The sequence below is a fragment of the Oryzias latipes genome, chromosome 12 (assembly GCF_002234675.1).
Source record: "Oryzias latipes chromosome 12, ASM223467v1".
In the NCBI taxonomy this organism is placed as follows: domain Eukaryota; kingdom Metazoa; phylum Chordata; class Actinopteri; order Beloniformes; family Adrianichthyidae; genus Oryzias; species Oryzias latipes.
In genome coordinates this window covers 13,393,684-13,415,741 of record NC_019870.2, presented here as the reverse complement: position 1 = coordinate 13,415,741, position 22,058 = coordinate 13,393,684, and the positions used below count along the sequence as shown (strand labels likewise).

Below are 22,058 nucleotides of genomic sequence, written 5' to 3'. Positions count from 1 at the left end.
GATAATCAAACACTTAACAAACATTTTTAAAGATTTACCTAATAAAGATTAAGCCAACCTCTTAATAAATGCTGCCCTGGAATGTTTTATCACTAAAGAGTGAGATAAGCAGCCCTGATTGTTAAGCTGCAAAGTTTTAGAAAATGTATTTAGTCTTGCATCAAAAATACCCCCATCTCTTCAGTTCATGCAGTCTTTTGTGCAAAGTGTGATTCCATTCAACATTATATTTGACAGGATTTGCCTCTAGTCTGCGTTTATATTGCACAGTAAAAGCATATTTAAGGAAGAGCACACAAAATCAATCAATATTCATAAGAATTAGGCAGTAAAGTTGACTTTTGGTTAATTTTTCATAAAAACAAGTGTTTGGATGGCAGCTTTCACCATCTGTGGTCAGCATGATGTTGGTTAGTGGGAGAAGTGCTTGCATCGTCTGAACGCCTCGAGTCAGTTTCATGACTCGCAGAGCTTCTGCCATCAGCTTTTACGCATATTCTGCGCGGAGTGGAAAGATTCACTTGATTTACAGCACAGTTGAGCTTTACTGCTGGCTTTTGTTTACTGTACGACCCCGGGCTCATGTTCAAGAATGCAGAACAGAAGGAGACACCACACGGCGGAGGCCACCTCTCAAACCATCTCCTCACTTCAACCTAAAAAACTCAGTCTTGGCTTTTACACAGACCTTGTGTAAACATACCTTAGCAAATTAACACCATCTGGCACTGGTTGTGTTTTCAAAGATTAATTCCAGGAGACGTGTTCATTAAATAGAAACAAGTTTACTTCTGTAAAAAGTTATAAAATGAATATTGTACAAAAATAAAGTTTGCAGAGAGCTTTGGTTCTGTAACACAAAACAAATGAGGTGACATGACAGGGTTCCTTTTTTTTCTTTTTTCTCATGTGGGTGTTAACGGAGAGAAAACAAATCTAACTTCAAATATTCACACTGCGGACTCTTTCGTATCAAACTGAAAAGTAAATTACAAAGTAGAACGAACAAACTGAATTTGCGACAGGCTTGAATCTTTTGGTATCTGTGAGGCGCTAAAGGTAGATCTCTTGGGAGCACATTCTCATCTGGAATCGTTTCTGCCCAAATCAGATGTTAAAAAAAGAAGATGATTCACTTGATGAAGTATGTTCTGATACGAGCTAGTTTTCCTCCTCTGTGTGCCGTTTGGCCTAAATTCAGATTGATGTGGATTTTTTTTTTTTTTTCCTGTGGAGGGGGGATTATTCACTACAGCTGACCTGCTTGCTGCTGGGTGGGCACAGATACCTTGGTCCCTAATCCGTGCTAACATCAAGACCTACAAGAGGCTCTCTCAGTTCCACTTAAAGCGCTGAGCAAAGCGGCGAGCTCTCAAAAGAGCCTCCTTCATGAACAGTTGGGGTTTTAATTTGGGAATAAATCTACAGCCTAAAGCGAGCTTGTTGAGCCAACCCTTTTGACTTCACTGGGTTATTCCTAAACATACTCTTTAGTCCAAATGTCTACTCTTTTGATTTCTACATCATTTGGGTGATGACAGACGCTACAGTAGCTAGACTTTTCTTTAACTGCCTTTTGCCGGCAGCGATATTTGGTTAAGACTCGCGTTGGAGGATCACTTTCAAATCCCCTTTGAGGAAATAGGACCTGTCAGTCACAGAGCAAAAAGCTGGCAGTCCTGTGAACTTTAAATCCTACAGGGACCACTGCAAAGCCTGATTCAGGCCTGGTATGAGTCCAGGGCCGGGTTTTGAATAACCAGTCCTGATCAGCCTGTTTTCTGGGGGGGCAGAGGATGAAATTTTTAAAGACCCACTCCAATACAAACCACGTTTTTAACAAGTTCTTTTAGCATTTTTCTCAAATTATAGGACATAGATAAAGAAAATTAAAACTACATTTCTTGGTATTTCTGTATTCAAACCATGGTCAATCAGGATTGTGTGACAAAAAGCTTGTAGCTGTGATGTAGCTGCTACAGTCAGCGGGCCACAAGCTCCCTGGTATCTATCTATATAGCTGGTATCTATGTCAAAATTGTACGACTGGAAAGCTCCAAGTTTGCTCACCGTTTTTGTTGCACCGATAGTGAAAGGTTGAGGTTGTGAGGGGCTGTAAGCTAGCAGGAGATAATGTCAAGAAACGGATGATGGGAAATAACGACAGGCTTACTTCGCCCCAATAGTCCAGCCCACAACTCGCGAATTTCCACTGAATTCCTGCCGCTCTGCAGGAGTTCAGTCCTACAAAACAATAGTCATAGTTAAAAGACCACTGGGAACGCTTTTACAATGGATAAAAAGAAGATGGGAGTGGGTCTTTAAAAGGGAAAATCTCTCCTTCATTTTTTCAAAGCTGCTGTCAAGCAAACACGATTCGCTTTCTTGTAAACAGACAGTAAACTGAAATGTAGTTTTGAGGCCCATCAGGCTGGATCCAGAGTGGTCACATTAAGGAGAAATGAGTGACCGCAAACAAAAAAACCATTGCAAACAAGCATCTGAGCCATCAGATCTCCTGTATTGGTCCCTGTCTCTGCATTTCTAACTAAACACTTCCTGATGACTAATGCTGATCATTTTGGAAAAAAAAAGCAAACCCCTGGAATCTAAATGTCATACACAAAGCAACACTAATATGTGTGGGAGTGTACGTTAGCCGTTGTAGTTAACTCTTTACAATGAGAAGATGCTCTACTTAGGCACCATCCAGGACGAGCAAAGCTGTTAAATAAATAAAAAAAAGACAATTTCTCTCATAAAATGGATTGAAATAAATAACAATAAGTTAATTTCGTCTTAATAAATATACCTCTTACTATTTATATATATATATATATATATATATATATATATATATATAGGAGTGGATTTGTATGCAGTTGCTCTCTGCTGTGGTTCCTTGGTTCTGATGTTTCTGTTAACATCCAGATGAGGCAGATCTTCAGACTGCCAACAAGCAAGGAAAGAAAAAAAAGACAGAAATCCTCCTTTAGGTTCTTCTGCAGGTGCAGCAGTGTTTTAGAGTCTGCAAGGCGGTGCACACCTGATACCGTTTTGGATGCACACAAACAAAATACTCAAGTGACTGTCCAAAGTTTGCTCTTGACGGGCAGTTCCAGAGTTGGTGTCTGTTTTTTCACTCCTTTTGGGGGGACAAAAATATGAGGCCTTGTGATCCCCTATGACCTTTTACACACATTTCCAACAGTAATCCGTCCCGTTGCAACAGCAGATTTTAAAAAGGGGGCGGGGTCCCGTGGCTGCTGCTCATGTCCAGTGTTTGGTCAAACACAGCCGCACTTCCTGGCTGAATGCTTTTTCAGGGTGTGATACACCACGTTGTCGTCCAAAAAGGACAGGTCGTCATCGAATGCAATTGGGCGGCAGCAGGTGCGCGAGGGCGTGTCTTTGTCTAGCTTTTTGTTGTGTGTGAGGTTGTTCAGGATCTTGTCGTAGTTGGTCTCCGCCTCGGCGCAGGGGCCGCTGCAGTATCGGAATATCAGCTCCTCCTTAGTCTGGTATCCCAGCCCCAAATCCGTCACATTGAGGTGGACCTCCTTCAGCAGGCAACCTCGGCTCTGAACGTATATCCCCTCCTTTCCCTTGTCGCCTCTGCCTCCTTTGCTGCCGCGACCTCCCCCACGACCTCTACTCTTCCTCTTGACTCCGTGCCCTCTGCCTTCCTCTCTTCTGCCTCCCGTGTTTGCTGCTTTTCTCTGCTTCTGCTCCCGCCGGCCTCTGGAGCCAATGGCGGGTTCCGATGACCTCCGCAGCCTGCTGATGGTCGCCTCGATAAAATCCATCACATCCTCAAACTGCTCAGGGTAGAAACCTGCAGCATCATCTAAAAGGCAAAGAGTAAAAAAGTTATTTGGAAGGTTAAAGCAGTTTTCAGCTGTCCTGAAGTCCAACAGAACATTTTGATGAGTTTCATAATTATTTGAGCTCAAAGTTTAACTTGTAGTGAGAGGGTTGCAGGTTTTGAAAACATAGCTGAAGGATAGTTTCCTAAATTAGACCTGGAAATGTAGTAAAGATTCTTTTGGTGGAATTATTTGTATTCATTCATCCTCCTACAAATCTGTTTACATAACTCCAAACTATCTCATAAAAATTGACAAAAGACTGCCAGTTTTAGGTTTTTTAAAAGAAAACTGAGCTTCTTTTCTTTTTTCAGCTCCTAAAATCCTTTGAAATGTATTTTTCGGAATTCAATGAGGAAGAATTTCCAACATTTTTCTAAGTCCATTCAGTCTATTTTACTCCAACGATTCCCTTTCAGAGCAAACAAATTTACTGGATCTGTGTAAAATTCTGCATGCACGTTCTAAAGAAAATCCAAACAAACTTGATCAAAACAATTCAAAACTTAAAGTACCTTATCATCAAAAATAAAATACTTTTCTGTGAACATTAGGCTATGTGCAAGTATATTAATAATAATTATAATTAGAGAAATTACAATTTATATTTTATTTTATATTTTTTACATTTAGATGTTGCAAATGTCATCAGGACATAATATATGCACAAATGTGACAGGTACAAAAGAATAGAATCTAATTTTATTACAGACTTGAGGTCCAAATGTCAGCACAATATAAAACATAATAAATTGATTTTCATTTAGAAAAGAAATTGCAACAGTAAGGTGATTGCCCTGACTTCTTGTCAGATGCGCAGCTTCATTTCTCCAATCTCTCCTAAAGGCCACATCCTAAAAACTGTCATTTAGGGGTTTTTTTTGTTTTTGCTGAAGTGATGAGAAGCTAAACATACTATAGTGATAGAAAAAATGTCTCACTGTTTACCAGGCAAAACTATACATTAAGAAATGTCTGATGTTAACATTAAAAAAAAGATTTTCCTCAATGAAATGCTATCTAAATATTCCTGGTTCCTGTTTACAAAGTGGAATTTGGAGCAGCACCATTATTAGATGAGAGGAACAAACTGGAGAAATGAAGCCTCACTGCACCGCAAAGCTGTAGATCAGGTTAGGGGTTTACTGCTGCAGTCAGGGGTTTAGGGGTTTATTTTGGTGATGGCAAAAAGTTGTTTCCAACAAAAAAATAGCATCATCTGAGTGCAAGAAGAAGAGGGGGAAAACAGTCTGCAGAGGGATCCATGTCACTTAACTGTCAGTGGTTCAGAAGAAACAGTTCAGAAAAATGACATTTTGTGTCTTACATTTTTTCTTTTGCTTTAATTTCACTGTAAATGAAATTCGAAAAAAAAAAACTCTCTACACTGACGCTTCTTAGCCAGATGCAGCCAGTTCCTGGAGTTTCCTCTCCTTGCCAAGAAAACGCTCTGTTTTCCTTCAGTCTAAACTAAACATCTCTCTATCACCCGCCTTCAATTTGACAAACAGATCTGAGCATAATACACAAAACTGAAAAATATAAGAATAGGCAGAGTTTTAAATTTTAGTTAAAAAATGGCCTTTATCTTCATCCAGGAGGATTTTTCAGGGAGCAGTTGGAGGATGAAGGTTCGGGGGCGCTGTAAAATCCACATTTTCCCTTTTGTTTTGGTTCCAGAAGAAGAGACTGTGTATTTAAGGAGCTTTTTTTCTTTTTTTGTAAGTAAAGAGCATCAGGTTCCCATCATACAAAACACGAGTCATTAAAAGTTAACCCAGCAAGCTTTATACAGGAACTTCCTGAGCTGAACCAGTAGGCACAAACCCATCTCACGGCCAAAAGAGAGATTTGATTTAAGGACGTTTTGACTGAAAAGGCCAAAAGTGAGGGAAAAAATCACATGTTTTGAGTTATATAGCTGAGGCAGATCGAGGTGGAAATTGAAAACACACACCAGCACCATGTGCTCTGAGAAGAAGCCTTGGACCTTCCTGAGTCCTGCGTTGCTTCTATCATAAAGTGATGTCTCTGCTTTAACACAGATCTGGAAACACTAAGGTCATCAAAACATATTTCCCTGACACAAATCAATTAGGCTGATTCTAATAGGATTACCTGTGAGAGTGTGGGGGTGTGTTAGCGTGTGGATGTGCGTGAACATGTTGCATCAAGAAGTTAGAGCCGGCGGGATGAGGTATCTGGCAGGTGGCGTTGTGGTTAACTCAGGGCTCCTCTACAGTAGTGTCGACTGACTCTGCTCTGTTACCTCGGTCACCTGATCTGCCTCAACTCCACAGATGATTGTCTGTGTATCAGGTGATCCAGGGCCAATCTGGTTTGACACAACTAGCCGTTAATTTAGACACCCACTATTGTTTGTCAGGTAACAAGAAGGCTGCAACAAGCGCAGCTGCTGACAGACTAGACTCCTCCAGCAAATTAGGTGATTCATGCAGATTTTGTGGAGCATTTAACAAATGCTCTGTTTAAATGAAAGGTGGCTAAACTGGCTACCCCCCCAGCAAGATCCAATTGGATAATTTAAAAGAAAGTTTGTCTTGAACACTCCACACAAACCAAACGCTCAACCCCTCTTGGCGCGGCGCTTCTGTTTACCCGATTAGTGAATAGTTAATAGTCTGGGTTACTCAGCAGATCTGTGATGTCACCCCATCCAAACAGAGGAAGAAGTGGCAGGACAAACACTTGCCTAAATGTTCCATTCCCTATCCAGTTCCTGGCTGTGTTTACCCCAGCGTGAAGATGATACGATGTCACACTGATCCAAACAAAATAAATTCCTGCCCACTGTCTCTGTTAAAGTGAACATAAACACAGAACTCTCACTTAGAGCCTCCAACTCTCTGATGTGGTCCAGCACCTCTGCCTCCAACGATTCCTGTGACCTGGTTCTCAGTGTCTTCACTAAAACAAGCCATGACTCCTGAGTTTTGGCAGATGGGTAAAGGTCATGGGTGTCTAAAGCAGCAAGGAGGCAGAGGTGAGTATAAACAGAGGGAGACAGGGAATGTCTGCGGAGCCGTTGGTGCTCTTACTACGCTGCAGGGTTACACATCAGCGTGATGTAAGGCAGCAATAAAACGAAAATTATGATCTTCCACCTGATAACCTCAGTGTATGAGAGCCTTATCAAATCTGCACCACACCCCCACTTGCAATCACTTTAGGTGGTGTTCCTAAAGTCTAATTAGTGGAGACACATTGATTACTCTGCCATAAAAGCAACGTGGCGACATTCATGCAGATTTATAGAATAAACTAATTATCTATAATGTGTTTTCGACATCAATACCCTTCATGCACATGTTTCCGCAGCTGCTTTAGATAGATGATTTGGCAAAAGCGTGCACTGTCTGCTTACACTGATCCTCCATTGAGATATCTTTCAGTTTGCGCTCCTTGCGCTGGAACAGTGGCTCTTCGTCTTCCACAGACAGGGACGCAGGATGACTGCTGCTGGGAAAGTAAGTCCTCTTGGCTGGATGAGTGCTTTGGTAAAGAGGCCTTGTAGCAACAGAGCTCAGCAGCAACAAACACGTGGCCAAAACATCCCATAACTTCATTTTAGACTCAGTTCCTATAAAGAAAGCTGTGAAAGAAAGAGGCAAGTGTGCTTTATTATTTAATTTTAAGGTAAAGTGGCTTCCAAATGCACATGTGTATCCAAAAATGTCTAGCAGTAATGTGTGTTTAAACGTACCCCAATTCATTCTGTATTAATAACTGTGTCATCATGTCAAGAGGCTCTGATCCACACTTTATCTGGTGTATGCTGTGAACACACAAATCTGAGTCAAACACCAGATTAATTCAGATTATTAATGTAACAACAAAGTCAACAGTAGATGAAAGCTTTTTTTAAGCGCCCTGCTTGTTCTTTTGTTTGCGTAAATTTGTGCGTAAACCTGCCAAATCTGATGGTGATTAGGCTCCTTTTGCGCTGTAATATGAAGTAAGGATTTGCTGCTCGTATTGCAGAACTAGGAGTACGCCTCACATACAAAAAATGCGTTGATTAAAGCATACACCAAAGCCTTTTGGCAACAATAGCATAAATAGTGGTGTGAGTGAGCCAGATGGCGATCCCCAAAGCTTACGTGACAACGTCTGATGGCATGTTGAGTCTGCCTTAAACCTAAACAGCCTTGCATGGATAAATGCTGGGCTTAAACTTAAACCACAAAAGTCTAATATACAACAAAATCCCAAATCAAAACTTGTTTTCTTCTTAAATGAACCAAATTAGGATCCATTTAAAAATATTCGTGCATTTTGCGCGCTGATCACAACAAGTTGATCATAATCTGGATTTAAAAGCACCATCCTTACCTTACATATGCCCCATCATGACTTAAAACTCGCTTGACTGTTGGTGTTACAATCCAAACAGAAAACACATTTCGTTTAGCGTCCCCAGCTGACTTGGCTGGGTGAAATATTTCAAAAACATCGATGAGCAAATGTCCCCAGAGCGGGGTCAAATTCAGCTTTAGTCCAAACAAAAAAGGAAAAGAAAGAAAAACAGATAGGCTATAGGTAATGTGCCAGTTTTTCACAATCCGACCCTGCGTTTCGAGCAAACCATGCGTCTCTCTCCAGTGACCAGTCTCGTAGGAGTCCAATCCAAGGCGAGGTGTAGGAGGCAGTGGACCGAGTGCCACTGTGCCTTGCGGGGCTTCAGTCGCTTAAAAATTGGACGCTACGTTTCCGGGCTGGAAATCCGAGAGAGATCCACCATCTCCGGTTGAGAGGAGCCTAATGAAGACATCGGTGTCTCCAGCACACAAAGTGAAGCGTAAAAGTTGTCCGTTTCCCCCCAAATTAATAACCCCTCAACAAAACAACCAAAAACGCCCCTTTATCCTGAATAAACAACAAAAAAAAGCTTCTCAAACTAATCTTGACGTGGTAAACATCTCATTCTCCATTCCCTGCGTGGAGTGTCCATGCGCGCCGCGCTCCAACTGCACTGAAAAGCAGGACAGATGTCTGCGCATATCACAACACCGGGCGCACAGCGCTGCTTGGAGAGATTTATAGTTTAGTGCGCTCTGACGTTTGATGGGAGTTTGTGTCCGCCCCTCTTTTATAGATCTCAACGAGAGTAGTGAGTAACAGACGTCCACTCATCTCTCCAAAACACCCCTGGATCCTGGTTTGGGGGAGCGCAGTTTTCAGATGTCTTGGAGATTATGTCACACTTCTCGATGTCCCCGGCTTAGATTTCAGTACGCGGCATGCGATTTGGAGATGTTTCTAACCTGATCTTCATGCTCTCTGCGCCTCGGTGTCAAGTTCCGTCTCACGTCTGCACACATCTCAAATGAAGAAGCCTCACTGCGCTTGCTGCTTCCAGAAGTTGCACATGATTATAATTCATTCTGCAGCAAAAAAATAAATAAATGAATAAACGAAATAATGCCGCCAAAGCAACGGCCAGGGCGCGCGTATCATTACGCACATCCCAAAAGGGAAGCCTCTCCATGTTCCTTTCATGATTCACACGCCTCGCCCGTCTTTCATCTGCAGCAAAACGGAATTCCACGAGTTACTCAAAGAATCAAAGTGTTCCTGTGCCAGGATTCAAACCACAACCAAACACTTTGCGTGTCCAGGAAGCTCTCTGGTTTGAGTTTAGCACACGAAGCGCAGCTGAACAGAGTTGCCGGATAAAAGGATGGAAATCCTCGCAATGACACCTTAAATCCCGCGCTGACTTACCTGTTGTTCAGTTGCATTAAGACTCTCATTTGTTTGCTCAAGATCACCAACGTCTTGTTATTACATGTTTTCTTTCAGACGTTTGGGTGCCCTGCCCATTCCTGCATCTGCATAACCTGCCAAGTCCCCATTGTATGGATTCCTCACTGTCAGGTTCTCACATGGCTTCATTGTATTGCTGTCAGCTGTTAATGGTTCATTTGTCCTGGTAGAGGCATCTGGATGTATATGATGCTCTGTTTTTGATTTCTTGCGAGTTGGATGCAGACATTTTTGTCTGTCCCTTCAAAAGATTTTATGAAAGAAGTTAGTTATGTTCATGCACAAAACTGCATCTTTGTGCATCTCCCACCTCAGATTAGTTGCTTTTTAAATATTGATGAGGAGATTTTTTTTATATTTTTTATTGGTTTCTTCTCAAACAAAACTCCTGAACAAAAACAATATTGTAAAGGCGCATCATAAGTTTAAAATATTCCCATTTACTTCTGCAAGTATTTATTCAGTGTCTTGGTCCAGACAATAGCTTATTCTTTACCAATATCATAGGCTCAGACTTTTTCTAACTTTACAGTCCCATTCACCCAAGCACACACACACATTCACACACTGATGCTGAACACTGGCATCAACCTATAACCCCCAGGAGGATGTTGGTGTCTTGCCCATGAGAACACTTCAGCAAGGCAGGAACCAAATGTGTGATCTTCAGATCAGAGGTCGACCACTCTGCACCACGGCCAGCCAAAATCTTTGGTACACAATAATAAGGATTTAGAAATCTTCCTTTGTTATTCTTCTGGCATGTGATGGTGGAAGTTTCTGAACAAGCAGGTGTAGAGGCTGAATGAAAAAAATGCAACTTCTACTGCTTCTCACAAGAAAGAACAGCCTCAGAAGAGGAAAAGTTGAGAGCAGCTTTCCAAACCAGATCTTCGTTAAAGGAATGTTCTCCAAATGTAGCAGTGCCAAGTTGTTTGTAGAAAGACAATATTTCTCCAATAAGGATAATTGTCGTCTGATGCCTCCTTAACTATCTTTAAAGAAAATAAAACAAAGTTTTAAGAGATACAAAAATTAAAAAAATATATTTTGTATTATCAACCTGACTTGCTTGATTTTTTTCTGATTGATGACTGAGAGCAGCAATTTAGCCGATTGTCCAGATTTATTTTATTTTGTGAGGGTGGGAAAGTCTGTCCGGAGTTATAGCCGACAGAGGTGGCATTGTCCATGGCTGTCTGCTGATGTGTCACCAAAGGAGTCCTCTGTGACCCCCATCTGCCTCATACAGGCAGAACTGTAAAGATAATGGCCCCCCAAAATAGATGCATCTCAGAGAGCTTCTGTATGTGAGCGTGCAGAACACCGAGGATGTCATGAACCGCCTGAGATTAATACTGGAGTGACTATTATAAATATTCATTTGTTGTGGAGAGAAATATGAGTAAGCTGCAGAAATCACCACCACATGAGAGTTACTCAGACTGAAAAATCATATTTGATATTTTTTTTGTGTTGCTATTAACAGGAATTTTAGATCACTCTTGCCCCACATCTCCCTTTCTCAGGTGCTCAAATCTGACACTAAATTCAGCTTTAAGTCCAGATTTTTGAATTTTTTGTTTAATAACTGTTCAATGGTGCAAAGTTACATTATATTGCAGTTTTTCCTTATGTTTATTTGAGTAAATGCTGCTTTTAAAATGCAAATGCTTTTGGGCATTTGATCAACAAATGCCCAAAAACTACAGGGCAGAGGGAGACATACTGATTTATCTGATACAATCCCTATTTACTCCCACAAATGCTCATTTAGATTTAAGCTGGCAGCAATTTTTAGTTATGAAGAAGTCTGCAGTCTTTTGACAGTGACAATGGTTCATGCTGGTGTTCTGCAGCTTCCTTTGAAACTGGCAGGAATTTTGTATGTTTAGTGTAACTGCTGACTTCAAAGGGCGAAAAGGGAACCCAGATGCAGATCTGAATTGGTATACATTACGCTACGAGTAAAAATGCAGCCAAATTCGCTTTGTTTAACACGTGTACTCTATTACACATGGAGTTGTTGATGCAGCTGGAGCAAAATTAAGTTAGGCATATATATTTTTCAAGTTTCGGCCACCAAAAAAACGCCCCATTTACTGACAATCTCTAATTTAAAAAAAATCAATTTAGACAAAAATGCCAAAATTTTTGTTTATTTATCTCCCATTGTGCTCCATTTCCCTTTAATGTTGTCACATTCTAGGGATTGTTTTTTCTGAGAGGAAATAGACAAAAGTGACAAGTTTGAAAAAACAACTCTTCATCCTGCCATATGCTTCAGAACATGTCATGTTTCTGATTTTCTTTGAATTTTAATGTAGAATACTTGGAAAACCCGTTCTGAACAAGGAAACGGTGGGGGGAAAACCAAGGACACTTGTTTCATCCAGAACTTGTGTTGTGCAAGTTACTTCCTTCCAGTGGTATTCCATATATCTCAGGCCTGTCTGAAAAACTTAAAAGGATTTTCAAACAACATAATATCCCAGTTCATCTCAAACCAGTCAATACCCTCAGACAGAAACTGGTTCATCCAAAGGACAAAATTCCCAGCTACAAACAGAGTAATGTTGTGTACTCTATCCACTGCAAAGAGAACTGCAATGAACAGTATATAGGAGAAACCAAACAACCGCTACACAAGCGGCTTTACCAACATCGCAGAGCCAACCCAAGTGGACCTGAGTCTGCAGTGCATCTCCACCTGAAGGCCACAAACCACTCTTTCAAGGACAGTGAAGTCCGAATTCTAGCCAGAGAGAAAGGATGGTTTGAGCGAGGAGTGAAAGAAGCCATCTTTGTCAAGAAGGATAAACCTTCTCTTAATAAGAATGGTGGTCTCAGGTTTATTCTTCCATCCATCTACGGCAGTGTTTTGAAACCTAAACAAACCAAACCAGTTCCACCTGAGTCGTTAACCGCTGAAAGAGACGACCATTTTGGAGAGGGAGTCACTGACTCCCCAACCCCCAGCTGAGGACAAAGGACTATTAACGACCCGAAACCACATAGGCTAAGTGGACAACACCTCCAGTTTCAGGTCTGACTCCTCCCCCAATGAGCGCATATATACCAGCTCTTGACCAGCTATTTCAGAATTGACAAAGCCTCTTGGATAAGAGGTGAAACGTCTTCCAACTTTAAAACCAAGTCCAGATGACATCCCCTAAACCTACTACAAAATGACTGTTATAATTGATTAATTTTGGTAAAGTAAGAGCAACTTTCTGGTTTAATTAGTTTAGTTTATAAAAAAGAAGAAAAAAAGAAAATCTACTTAAATCAGGGTGACATGAACCAAATAGAGAGCCTCAGAAAGACTAAACAAAATTGTATACTTTAAAAAAGCAGATTATAGTTATTGCACTGAAAAGTACAGATTGATTTGGGGAAAACAAAAATGAACCCTAACAGGAGGTTTGTTACTGTTTTAAGTCAAAATGACTGAAACTAGCTTAAAGTGAGTGACCAAGTGATTTTGTTTGGGCGTTTTTTTAAATCTGTTAATGCCTTTAAACGCTTGATGGTTTTACTGCTTTGCACTATCACTTTGTCAGTGATTGGTCTATTGTAATACAAAGTTTTTTGTTACTTTTATTCTTCTTCCACTTTCGGCTTCTCCCATCAGGGGTCGCCACAGCGAACAAGTCGCATGGTAAATTTGGCAATGTTTTACGCCGGATGCCCTTCCTGACGCAACCTTCTCAAACCGGGCTTGGAACCGGCAGAGGTAAAGAAGGGAACTTTCTGTTACTTTTATACATTACTTTTTTAGTGAGTTACCTCCAACCCTGTCCGTCACATTAAAAAAACGTGGCAAGCTGCTGATAAAGACAAAAAAACCTGCAGTAAATTAAACATGATCTAAGTGATGTGGAACTACCATCCAGGCAAAAAGAGACAATGGATAACAGGTTTGTTAATAACACTTTAGAGCCCTGTTTAGAAACAGCAATGAGGGTTGGAGTTTGTTTCCTGGAATGGTTAACTTCTTTGGGCCAATGTGAACATTGTTCAACTCCAGTGCATTTCAGTAACCTGCCTGCAGCAGAATATAGGGGTAGCCCTGGTGCAGAGGTAGAGCAGTCGACCTCTGATCTGCAGGTTTGGTTCCCTTCCTGTCCGGTCATGTGTCAAAGTGTTCTTGGGCAAGACAATGAACCCCACATTGTTTCTGGTGGCTGTAGGTTGGTGCCAGTGTTCAGCAGTGGAACTGCCATCAGTATGTAAATGTGTATGACTATAAAAGTAGTAAAGTGCTAAATAAGTGTACACCATTTACCATTTGTTCAGTATGCCAAGCAGCAAAACTGAGCCAAGAGACTGAGTGATGAGAGCGCCGTGTATCTCAAATATAGAGGAGAAGGAACAACACACAGCAAAAGTTCACGTTTTCACAGATTCAAATAAAGACCATTTTAAGAACAGAATCTTATGCCTATTTATGGCCTGTTTAACAGACATTAAAAAAATAAGTTACAATTAAATTTGCTGATGTCAACCAGGACATAATAAGTGTGCAGTTCCCCCATACTGTCCAGGGTCAATCAAATAAATTATTATTTATGTAGGACATTAAAAAGAATTGTTAGATGATTGAGGTACTGCACAAACTATAATAAAAAAATTAAGAAGGACTTTAAACCAAAAATAAACAAGTATCACACCCAAGCATGAAAGATTTTCAGTTAAAAAAAAGCAAAACAACTATTATTCAAACAAAAAAAAACCCAAGAAAGAAGTTAAACATCTGAATCCTGAAGTAAACAGGAAGCCGGAAAAAAGCAAACGCCGTAGTCGTGGGATCATATTTTTTTGTTTGTTAAGTTAGTGCACCTGTTTTGTGTTCTTTTGTCGTACTTTCAAAAGAGCTTAATTTTGTTTTTTACTACTTCTTACTTTTGTTACAAATCAAGAGTTTGGAACATATAAAAAAAGTGGGCTGACATTACTGGAAAGAAATAATTGTAAAATAATCGGTGTCATATTGAATGCGCCTTCCTCTTTTCTCAATAACAGATGGGAGTCTGAAAAACCTTTAAAGATGAAGGAAAAGCTGCTTGTCAGCTTTTATTCATTGTGCTACTCTCTTCCCATTTTTATTGCAATATCTGTATACTGCTGCTGACCTTTTCATTTAAAGTCTTTAAAAACCTGTGGTGTGGTTTGCAATGCAAGAAATAAACACTTAAGGGGCAAAGACAGTTAGAAAATGCATAAATCCTTTTATCTTTTGAAACTCGATGCCACAAATTGTGCCTAATTTTGTCATTTCAAACCACAAATAAAAAATCTGTGAAATAATCTTTTTCCAAAACATTACTGTTACAGTATTTGGTGTTTTCATGGCATTGCCTCCACTGCTTGCTCAAAGGTTTTACCTTGGATGTTGATGGTAGTGACTTGTCACTCTGTCTTCAGCGTGTGCCGAGCACAAGTGCCAGTTGTCTACCGCAGAAAGCTCAGCTGTCGGCTGGCACAGAGCCTGGCTTCACTTTTGGCACACAGACACGGAACAGGTAGTCAGGACAGAAAGGATTGGCATAGCTTTCAGCAGATCCATTAGGACGTGCCACACTCAGATTTGGCCTGCCGCCACGCCATTGTGTTCCATGTGGTTCGCACGCTGCTCCAACATTTTCAGGTTGAGTGTTTCTTGGCATCATTCTGTGGCCGTTTTTTTTTTTTGAGGGACAGAAATATGTGCAAGCATGGAGAGATGTGTCTGGCTGGATGTAAGTGAGCGCATGCAACAGTGTGTAAATGAGATCACTTGGTACTATCAAAGTCCAGGCAGGACTATGACACTGTTATAAATAGAAGGGGAGGAAGTGAGGAAGGTTAGCTCTCTAAGACACAGATACCTCATCAACATATGAGGGCTTTTAAAAATCCGTACATGTGCATTTAGACTGTGGTGCACTTCAGTCTATATTTGCAGTGTAATAAAAGTGACACATTTTTGCACTTGAAGTCAAAGGCACATTGATCTGTAATCACCTTAAAGACCCACTCCAGTCCTCTTTTGATCCATTTTTCGATGTGTTTCCGATGGTCTTTTGATTATGATTATCCTGCTTTTAGCCAAAAAACCTGAGTCATTTTCTAGGACATAGTTTTTGCAAAGTGGCAGGAGTTCATCAGAAATTCACCTCTGAATTGGTGCAGAGTAAGCCTGCCCCAATTTCCAGTCATCCATCAGTTTACACTCTTTTCCGCTAGCTTACAGCCCCTCATACCCCAAATCAAACATTAGCGGTTCAGCAAAAATGGTGATTAATACTGGAGCTATTCAGCTGTACAGTTTTGAGCCAGATGCCAGCTTGGAAAACAAAGACGTACTTGGATCCATGTGTCTACAAGCGGATGCATCATAATGGAGCACAGCGGGAAGCTTGTGGCCCGCTAAGTGTAGCTTCTGTATCACAGCTTCAAACTTTTTATAACTGTATTTTTTCATCCATAACAATTTGAATAAAAAAATTACTCAGAAATACTATTTTAATTGTAATTGTCTTTTTTCTTCACCATGGGAAAAATGCTACAAGAAGATGTTAAAAACACCAGAAACACAAGTTTCATGAAGGTGGGTCCTTAACTGGTGGGTTTGGGAAGATTATGGGTGTATTGATAAGGTGTTTTTAATTGATAGTGGGTGAATTACATCTGCATAAATAGCTGCAGGACAAGAGAAAGTACAAGAAGTCCCAAGAGAGAGGAAATGGAAGTTGTTGATATGTTAGCATTTGTGGCCCTGCAAATTTTTAACATCTCATTGCTTTTAAAAAAAAAAAAAAGAGTGAAATCTGAACAGATGGGAAACATAGATGGACTCTTTGAGATGCATTTCTTGGCAGCTTCCCAAACTATATGACTTCCACTGGGAGAATTGTATTGGCTTTCCGCATTTGAACAATTTCTATAAAATGTACGTTTTGTGTGATGTTTATGTGAAGTTGCTCGCCCCCGCTAAAGATCGTGGCTGTCGGTGTGCTGCTCTTTAACCCCAAACACAGATATTTACCTGGCATGACTTTGAACCCTGACTTTGGGCAGCTGTCAGTGGCGCCTATCTTAGAAAGGGGGACATGTGGGCTTCTAACATGCTTCCCTGAGGTGGCACCGTGTCAGACTCAGTGCTGGCTTTAAAGTTTTTAACATTCAAAGGCAATCCGCCAAGGCATGCAGGACCACATTACTAAATAAACAGGACGGGCTAAGTGCTGATCGCAACCACTACACAAGGATGAAAAGCTCCCCTGGGAAGGGTCACTATTAAGCTGGTTGTTGTCCATTTGTTTAATGCATCTGTATCAGTTTACAGATTTAAACAGAGATATTTTGTTTATAATCTCAAGCACTCATGCCTGCTCGCTGCTGACAGAGAGCTGGATAAAGCCGGGTCTTGACTTTCACAAGACCCAGAGACCCTGCTCAAACGTAACAAGGTCGGACTAATTGGAGCAGGAAGTAACGAGGATGTCTTTGGGAAGGAGCAGCCGTGGTTGGAGATTGATAGCAGAGAGGGTCAGATCCCGTTTCTGCATTGGTCCCCGTTCTAATCCAGCTTGGTATGTGTTGAGATCAGAGCCGCTTCCTTTCGCTGCAGCCATCCGGCGGCCGAGTGCTGAGACCTGCTGACTTTGGGTCCCTCTGGAGCAAGAAAGGGTTAGAAAACCGTCTGGTACAGGCTCGCCGTGGGAGCCAACCTTGATGACAAGAAACTCAAAGAGAAGTGACCCAACAAAAACAGTCCCACTGGCCATTTCAGGTACTGACCCCCTGAGAAACGTGGTCCTAGACAGCTGTGTGTTCCCCTTGATGTATTTTTGTCAGCCACTTACATAAATACATTGTGGCACACATGCACATCCGCACACATGGAGAGTGCACACTCCTGTTGACACTATGCACACAAAAACACACACACTGAGTTACACACACAGGGATCAGGCTACCTGTCAGTAATACCCCAAGGATATTATGTCTCTGTAAGCAGACTGGACAGTTGATCATAGCAGCACAGCCACACAGTCACTTTGATGTAAATAACATCATGCAGTCACCTTGAAAATCGCTTGAACTGAATGTAAAAAACGGGAAAAAATACCTTTATCTCCTTTTGTTATTGTCGTTTTTTCTTCCATCATCCTAAATGTGTTCTATGCGTTCCACATTAACACGAAAACACAAAAACCAGTAAATTTATGAGTGACATGAGATACAGAGCAGTGAGTAAACATTTTAAAATTCCTTTCATTTTCATTTATTTAAAAAGTGACAACTCACAGCTGAGGTTGTGCTAATGTGCTACACAAAAAGCAAAAAGCATCAAAATCAAGCTTTATCAATTAGGATTGTTATAATCCAGTTTAGTCCAGATAATTCCAGATTATCTTAATTAGATAATGACAGCCTGTTTAAGTGACCAACAGATTACTTCAGAGGATTTCCTGGGTAATCCCTGGACAGGCAAAAGGGGACAGCTGAGAAGAAAACATCTCCTATGGAAGATTTGAGCAGAAACCTTCAAGCCGACTCTGTAAGGACGAGCATTTGCCACGAGTTTTTCAGCCAATAGACCAAATTAATTAAAATAAACAACATCATGAAAAATTCTCACACATCAGGATTTGTAATGTCAACCAGTCTGCAAAACGTGGCCTTGAGCAATTGTGGGCATTTCAGAATGGCAATGATCCAAAATACAATGACTGGTGGATGATATATTACCATTTTGCAGTCATGACTAAACTGGGTCATTGACGAGAATTCTATCCATTTGAACAAACCCGACGTCGACAATTTAGGATTCCAGGACAGGTCAGAAGAAGAAAAATTTGCTGTAACAGGAAAAAAATAACTGGTCAGGCAAAAAAGGTAGAATTAGGAACATGAGTTACACACTCAGGAGTCAGGGAAATTTGAAGAGACAAACAGGGGGAAAAAAACAGAACATCTGAAAATCAGAAAACAACTGCAGAAATTAGACCAGATCAACAAATACAAAAGCCCCAAACCTTTTTTTCTATTGGACAAAAGATATGAGTACGTCATTGCAGCATTAAGGAACCATTAAAATAGGTGAGCAAAAAGTCACTAAACTTCTGCCTCAGGACAAAATCGTTATGTAAATGAAGCAGAGAGGTAACATGATGATGATAAAACCACTGGAACATCTGTTAAAAGAGATGTGTGAGTGACTGTAACAACGAAACAGAACTAAGATGATAAAACTTAAAAATCTTTAAAACAAAAAAAAATTAATTAGTACCTGCAGCAACGAGGAAGGGGGAAGGTGACGGACACAAAAGCAATAAAACATCTGTTAGAAGACAAGAGACATAAACAACAACATATACAATAAAAGAGAAAACAGACATGAGAACAGTTAGCGAGGATTATGTAGATTTCATCTTTAGTTTTTCAAACACCAAAACCATATAAAATCTTACCAACTAAGTTAAAACACCTCACCATCTTCCACCTCTGACTAAAAATATGTACGAAACAAAATTACCCTTTTATGTTTACCAGTTTTAAATTTTTAAACTACTTTAACAGCATAAATCTCAAGGATTAAGATTGTTACAACATACTTCCACTCAGCTAATTCTTGTTATAACAAGAAAGGTGAGTCAAATGCAGCTGCAGCCTTGGACTTTATTTCTCCAACAGCAAGTAACAAGTAGTTCCAAATAACAAATATAGCAAACTTGCAACAAGTCGATTAGATGAAAATACTGCCAAAGTGTAATTATTTTACTTGGAAGGTGACAGTGTGAAGCTTAAGGAGAAAGTTGTATGGGTGGATACTTTTGACCCCACCTAATTTGACCACTAATATAAGACATCTGTGAAATAAAAATCATATGTTGGTGAATTTGATGTGAAAGAGCAAAAACTCAATTTCTCAGTGAGTTAAACTTTCCTTATCTAAATAAGGCCAACATGTTGCTATAAATACATTTTAAATGATTCATTTATTGCTATCTGTTCATTGATTAGACAGCTGGGTTGCATTATGCATGTGAAGTGGTGAATAAAACAAGGAAAATGTCAGCATGATTCCACAGAATATCATATTGATCCAAACAAGGAGGTCAGGTTGAGCTGGCAATCATGGAGGTGATTCACCTCAAGGCCAGGAGTGTCTGCTACCCAAGCACACGAGGCCACATAGTCCTTTGGGGCTGAAAGGAAACTTCAAGCTCTTCCCATTAATTGCTTCGGGAGTACCTGATAGCTGAAGTATCTGCAAACATGTGGTGAGTTCAGAGTTCAAAGTTCAGGTGTCGCATGTTTCTGAACGTTCTCATGCTTTCATTTGGTTTCTTCCAGGGAATAAAAGCATAAATGCCACCTAAGAAAAAGAAAAATTCTTTTCAGGTGTTTGGAACTATTCACCTTAGATTATAAATTTACATTCTTCGCAAGGTAATTTTTGTCCACGGTTTGCAGGACAGCATTTCAAGAGCTTTAAGTGACTGTCAGGAAATATTTGACTTCAAATCTTACAGCAATCCAAAGATCCTTTATCAGTTTGAGTCAGTGTGCGAGCCCCACAGCTGTCTTCTGACCTATGACAGACAAACTCACACCAGGTTAGGATGCAGAAATGGTTCGTGTTACGCACATTTGGCATGCGCACGTCTGTGAGTGGAATCGCCGGCAACACCTCTGACACACCGAAACAGCTGAAAACACTGAAGATGAACGAGATCCTCATGAATGAGAGGGAGGAAGATGCACAGCCGAGGCTGAGTGTTCACGGTGGGAATGTAATTGAAAGATTTGTGCTGTAATCGTGCAGATAATGCATAAAAAAGCAACATTATTGAGAAAAAGTTATGGATAACACAAAAACTGAAGCTTTTTGTAAGTTATGGGTCAAACAAGGGGAAAATGATCCCTCTTTTACTGAGGAGTTGTTTTTATTCTTTTTAGAGAAGCAACGTTTTCACAGAGGGCATAAGGGCAGCAAAGGGCAAAGCTTTGGAAGGAGACAACTATCATGTTTCCAATAAGTTTCTCCATAGAACAGAAGAACTTTGGTACCTGTTGCATGTGTAAAACAGAAGAGGTGTCAAAACTGAAACACGACCGGCATATCAGACAAAGGGCAAACTGCTCCGAGGGATCAGTTCAGAAGGGGAGAAAGACCTGATCCCCCCACAGCAGATGGAAGCTTCATCGCTGTGGCCGCAGGGAGATAAGAGAGCACAAGAAGACAAGACCACAAAAAAGGCTGGAGACATGGCTGGACTGTGACACATGTCCCTCTGTGGTGGGGGATTTTTACTGGAGTGGCCTTTGGTGTGTCATCATGTTACCAGTCGTGTCATGAGCCTCCACCCTGTCCGCCTGCACTGTATTGTTCTGCATGGAGGAAATAAAAGGGCATGGTGACTGTGAAAGAGCGAGGCCACACTTTGGTCTATCACTGGGTCTTTAGTTTTCAACGCTGATCAAAGGCGTGTATGTGATTGCTTTGCCGGGCTCTGAATTAAGAATATGGAGGGACAACTGATGCCGCCAATGCAACAGTTTGCTAGGAGCAGTTTTGTACCATGTCACTCCTGAAAAGACTAACTTAAGAGCTGAGTTTTTAACATCATCAAGTGTCTGTCACCATTTGATGCTTTACAATCACATAAAATTTCCAGTTGGATGTTACTTTTTTTGGCATCTACTACATCATGTGATCAGAAAGGGAAACACAAAGGTCTCAAGGGACTGCTCGGCTGTAACACAGCACAAACGGGCCTAATCCTTAAAAAAGCAACAACTAATGCCTGACTTGATCTGTTGAGTTTACATTGATCCGAAGGCAAGCCATAACTTGCCCTGTTAAATATTCTCACCCTCAGATTGAACAATCTGCCATAAATCTATGGGACAACTCAAAAAACCTGGTGCACTCTGACAGACAGAGTAAAAAAAAAAGAATGCTGCGTAGCAATAACCCACAAAAAGGAAACGATAGAAAGGAAAAAACAAATAAATAACTAAAATAGAAAATAATTCGAAATACCCACACATCAAATAGGTGTTGCATTGTTTTTAAAACACACACACATGCAGGTGTTTCCACTGCAAGTGCATTCTGAGGTCCTCTGTAGGGAGGCCAAAGGAAAAACTGTTACCAGTCTTCTTGAGGTGTTGTGAGATGGAGAACAGTCTACCCCCAGGTGGTAAAGCTAAGCTTTCATAGGGGAGAGGTCACAGACACTGGAGTGGTCATGCACGTGTCAGAACAGTATTTACAACTGGAGAGGCCCTCCGCGGACCACCTACAAGTACTCTTCCTGTATAGTTCCACATAAGCAAGGAGTTCTGCAAACTTTGCATCCACTAGGTGGTAGTAAAAGTACATGTGTAGCTTCTCTATTAGGTGTT

At 40.7% G+C, this 22,058-nt stretch overlaps 1 protein-coding gene across 3 annotated transcripts; it reads right to left on the bottom strand.

The window, feature by feature from the left end:
* Positions 1-765: 765 nt before the first annotated feature.
* Positions 766-9,261, bottom strand: gdnf (glial cell derived neurotrophic factor). 3 transcript variants are annotated; one of them, XM_023960929.1, is made up of 4 exons: positions 8,220-9,260; positions 7,591-7,678; positions 7,252-7,479; positions 766-3,847 (listed from the first exon to the last, which is right to left on the bottom strand). In XM_023960929.1, the coding sequence occupies exons 2-4, from the start codon at positions 7,598-7,600 to the stop codon at positions 3,288-3,290; spliced, it is 798 nt and encodes a 265-aa protein (XP_023816697.1). In that variant the 5' UTR covers positions 7,601-7,678; positions 8,220-9,260; the 3' UTR covers positions 766-3,287. The 3 variants fall into 3 exon arrangements, with proteins under 3 accessions (XP_023816697.1, XP_023816696.1, XP_023816698.1); XM_023960928.1 differs by having other exon boundaries at positions 7,591-7,662; positions 8,220-9,259; XM_023960930.1 differs by lacking the exon at positions 7,591-7,678 and having other exon boundaries at positions 8,220-9,261.
* Positions 9,262-22,058: the final 12,797 nt, after the last annotated feature.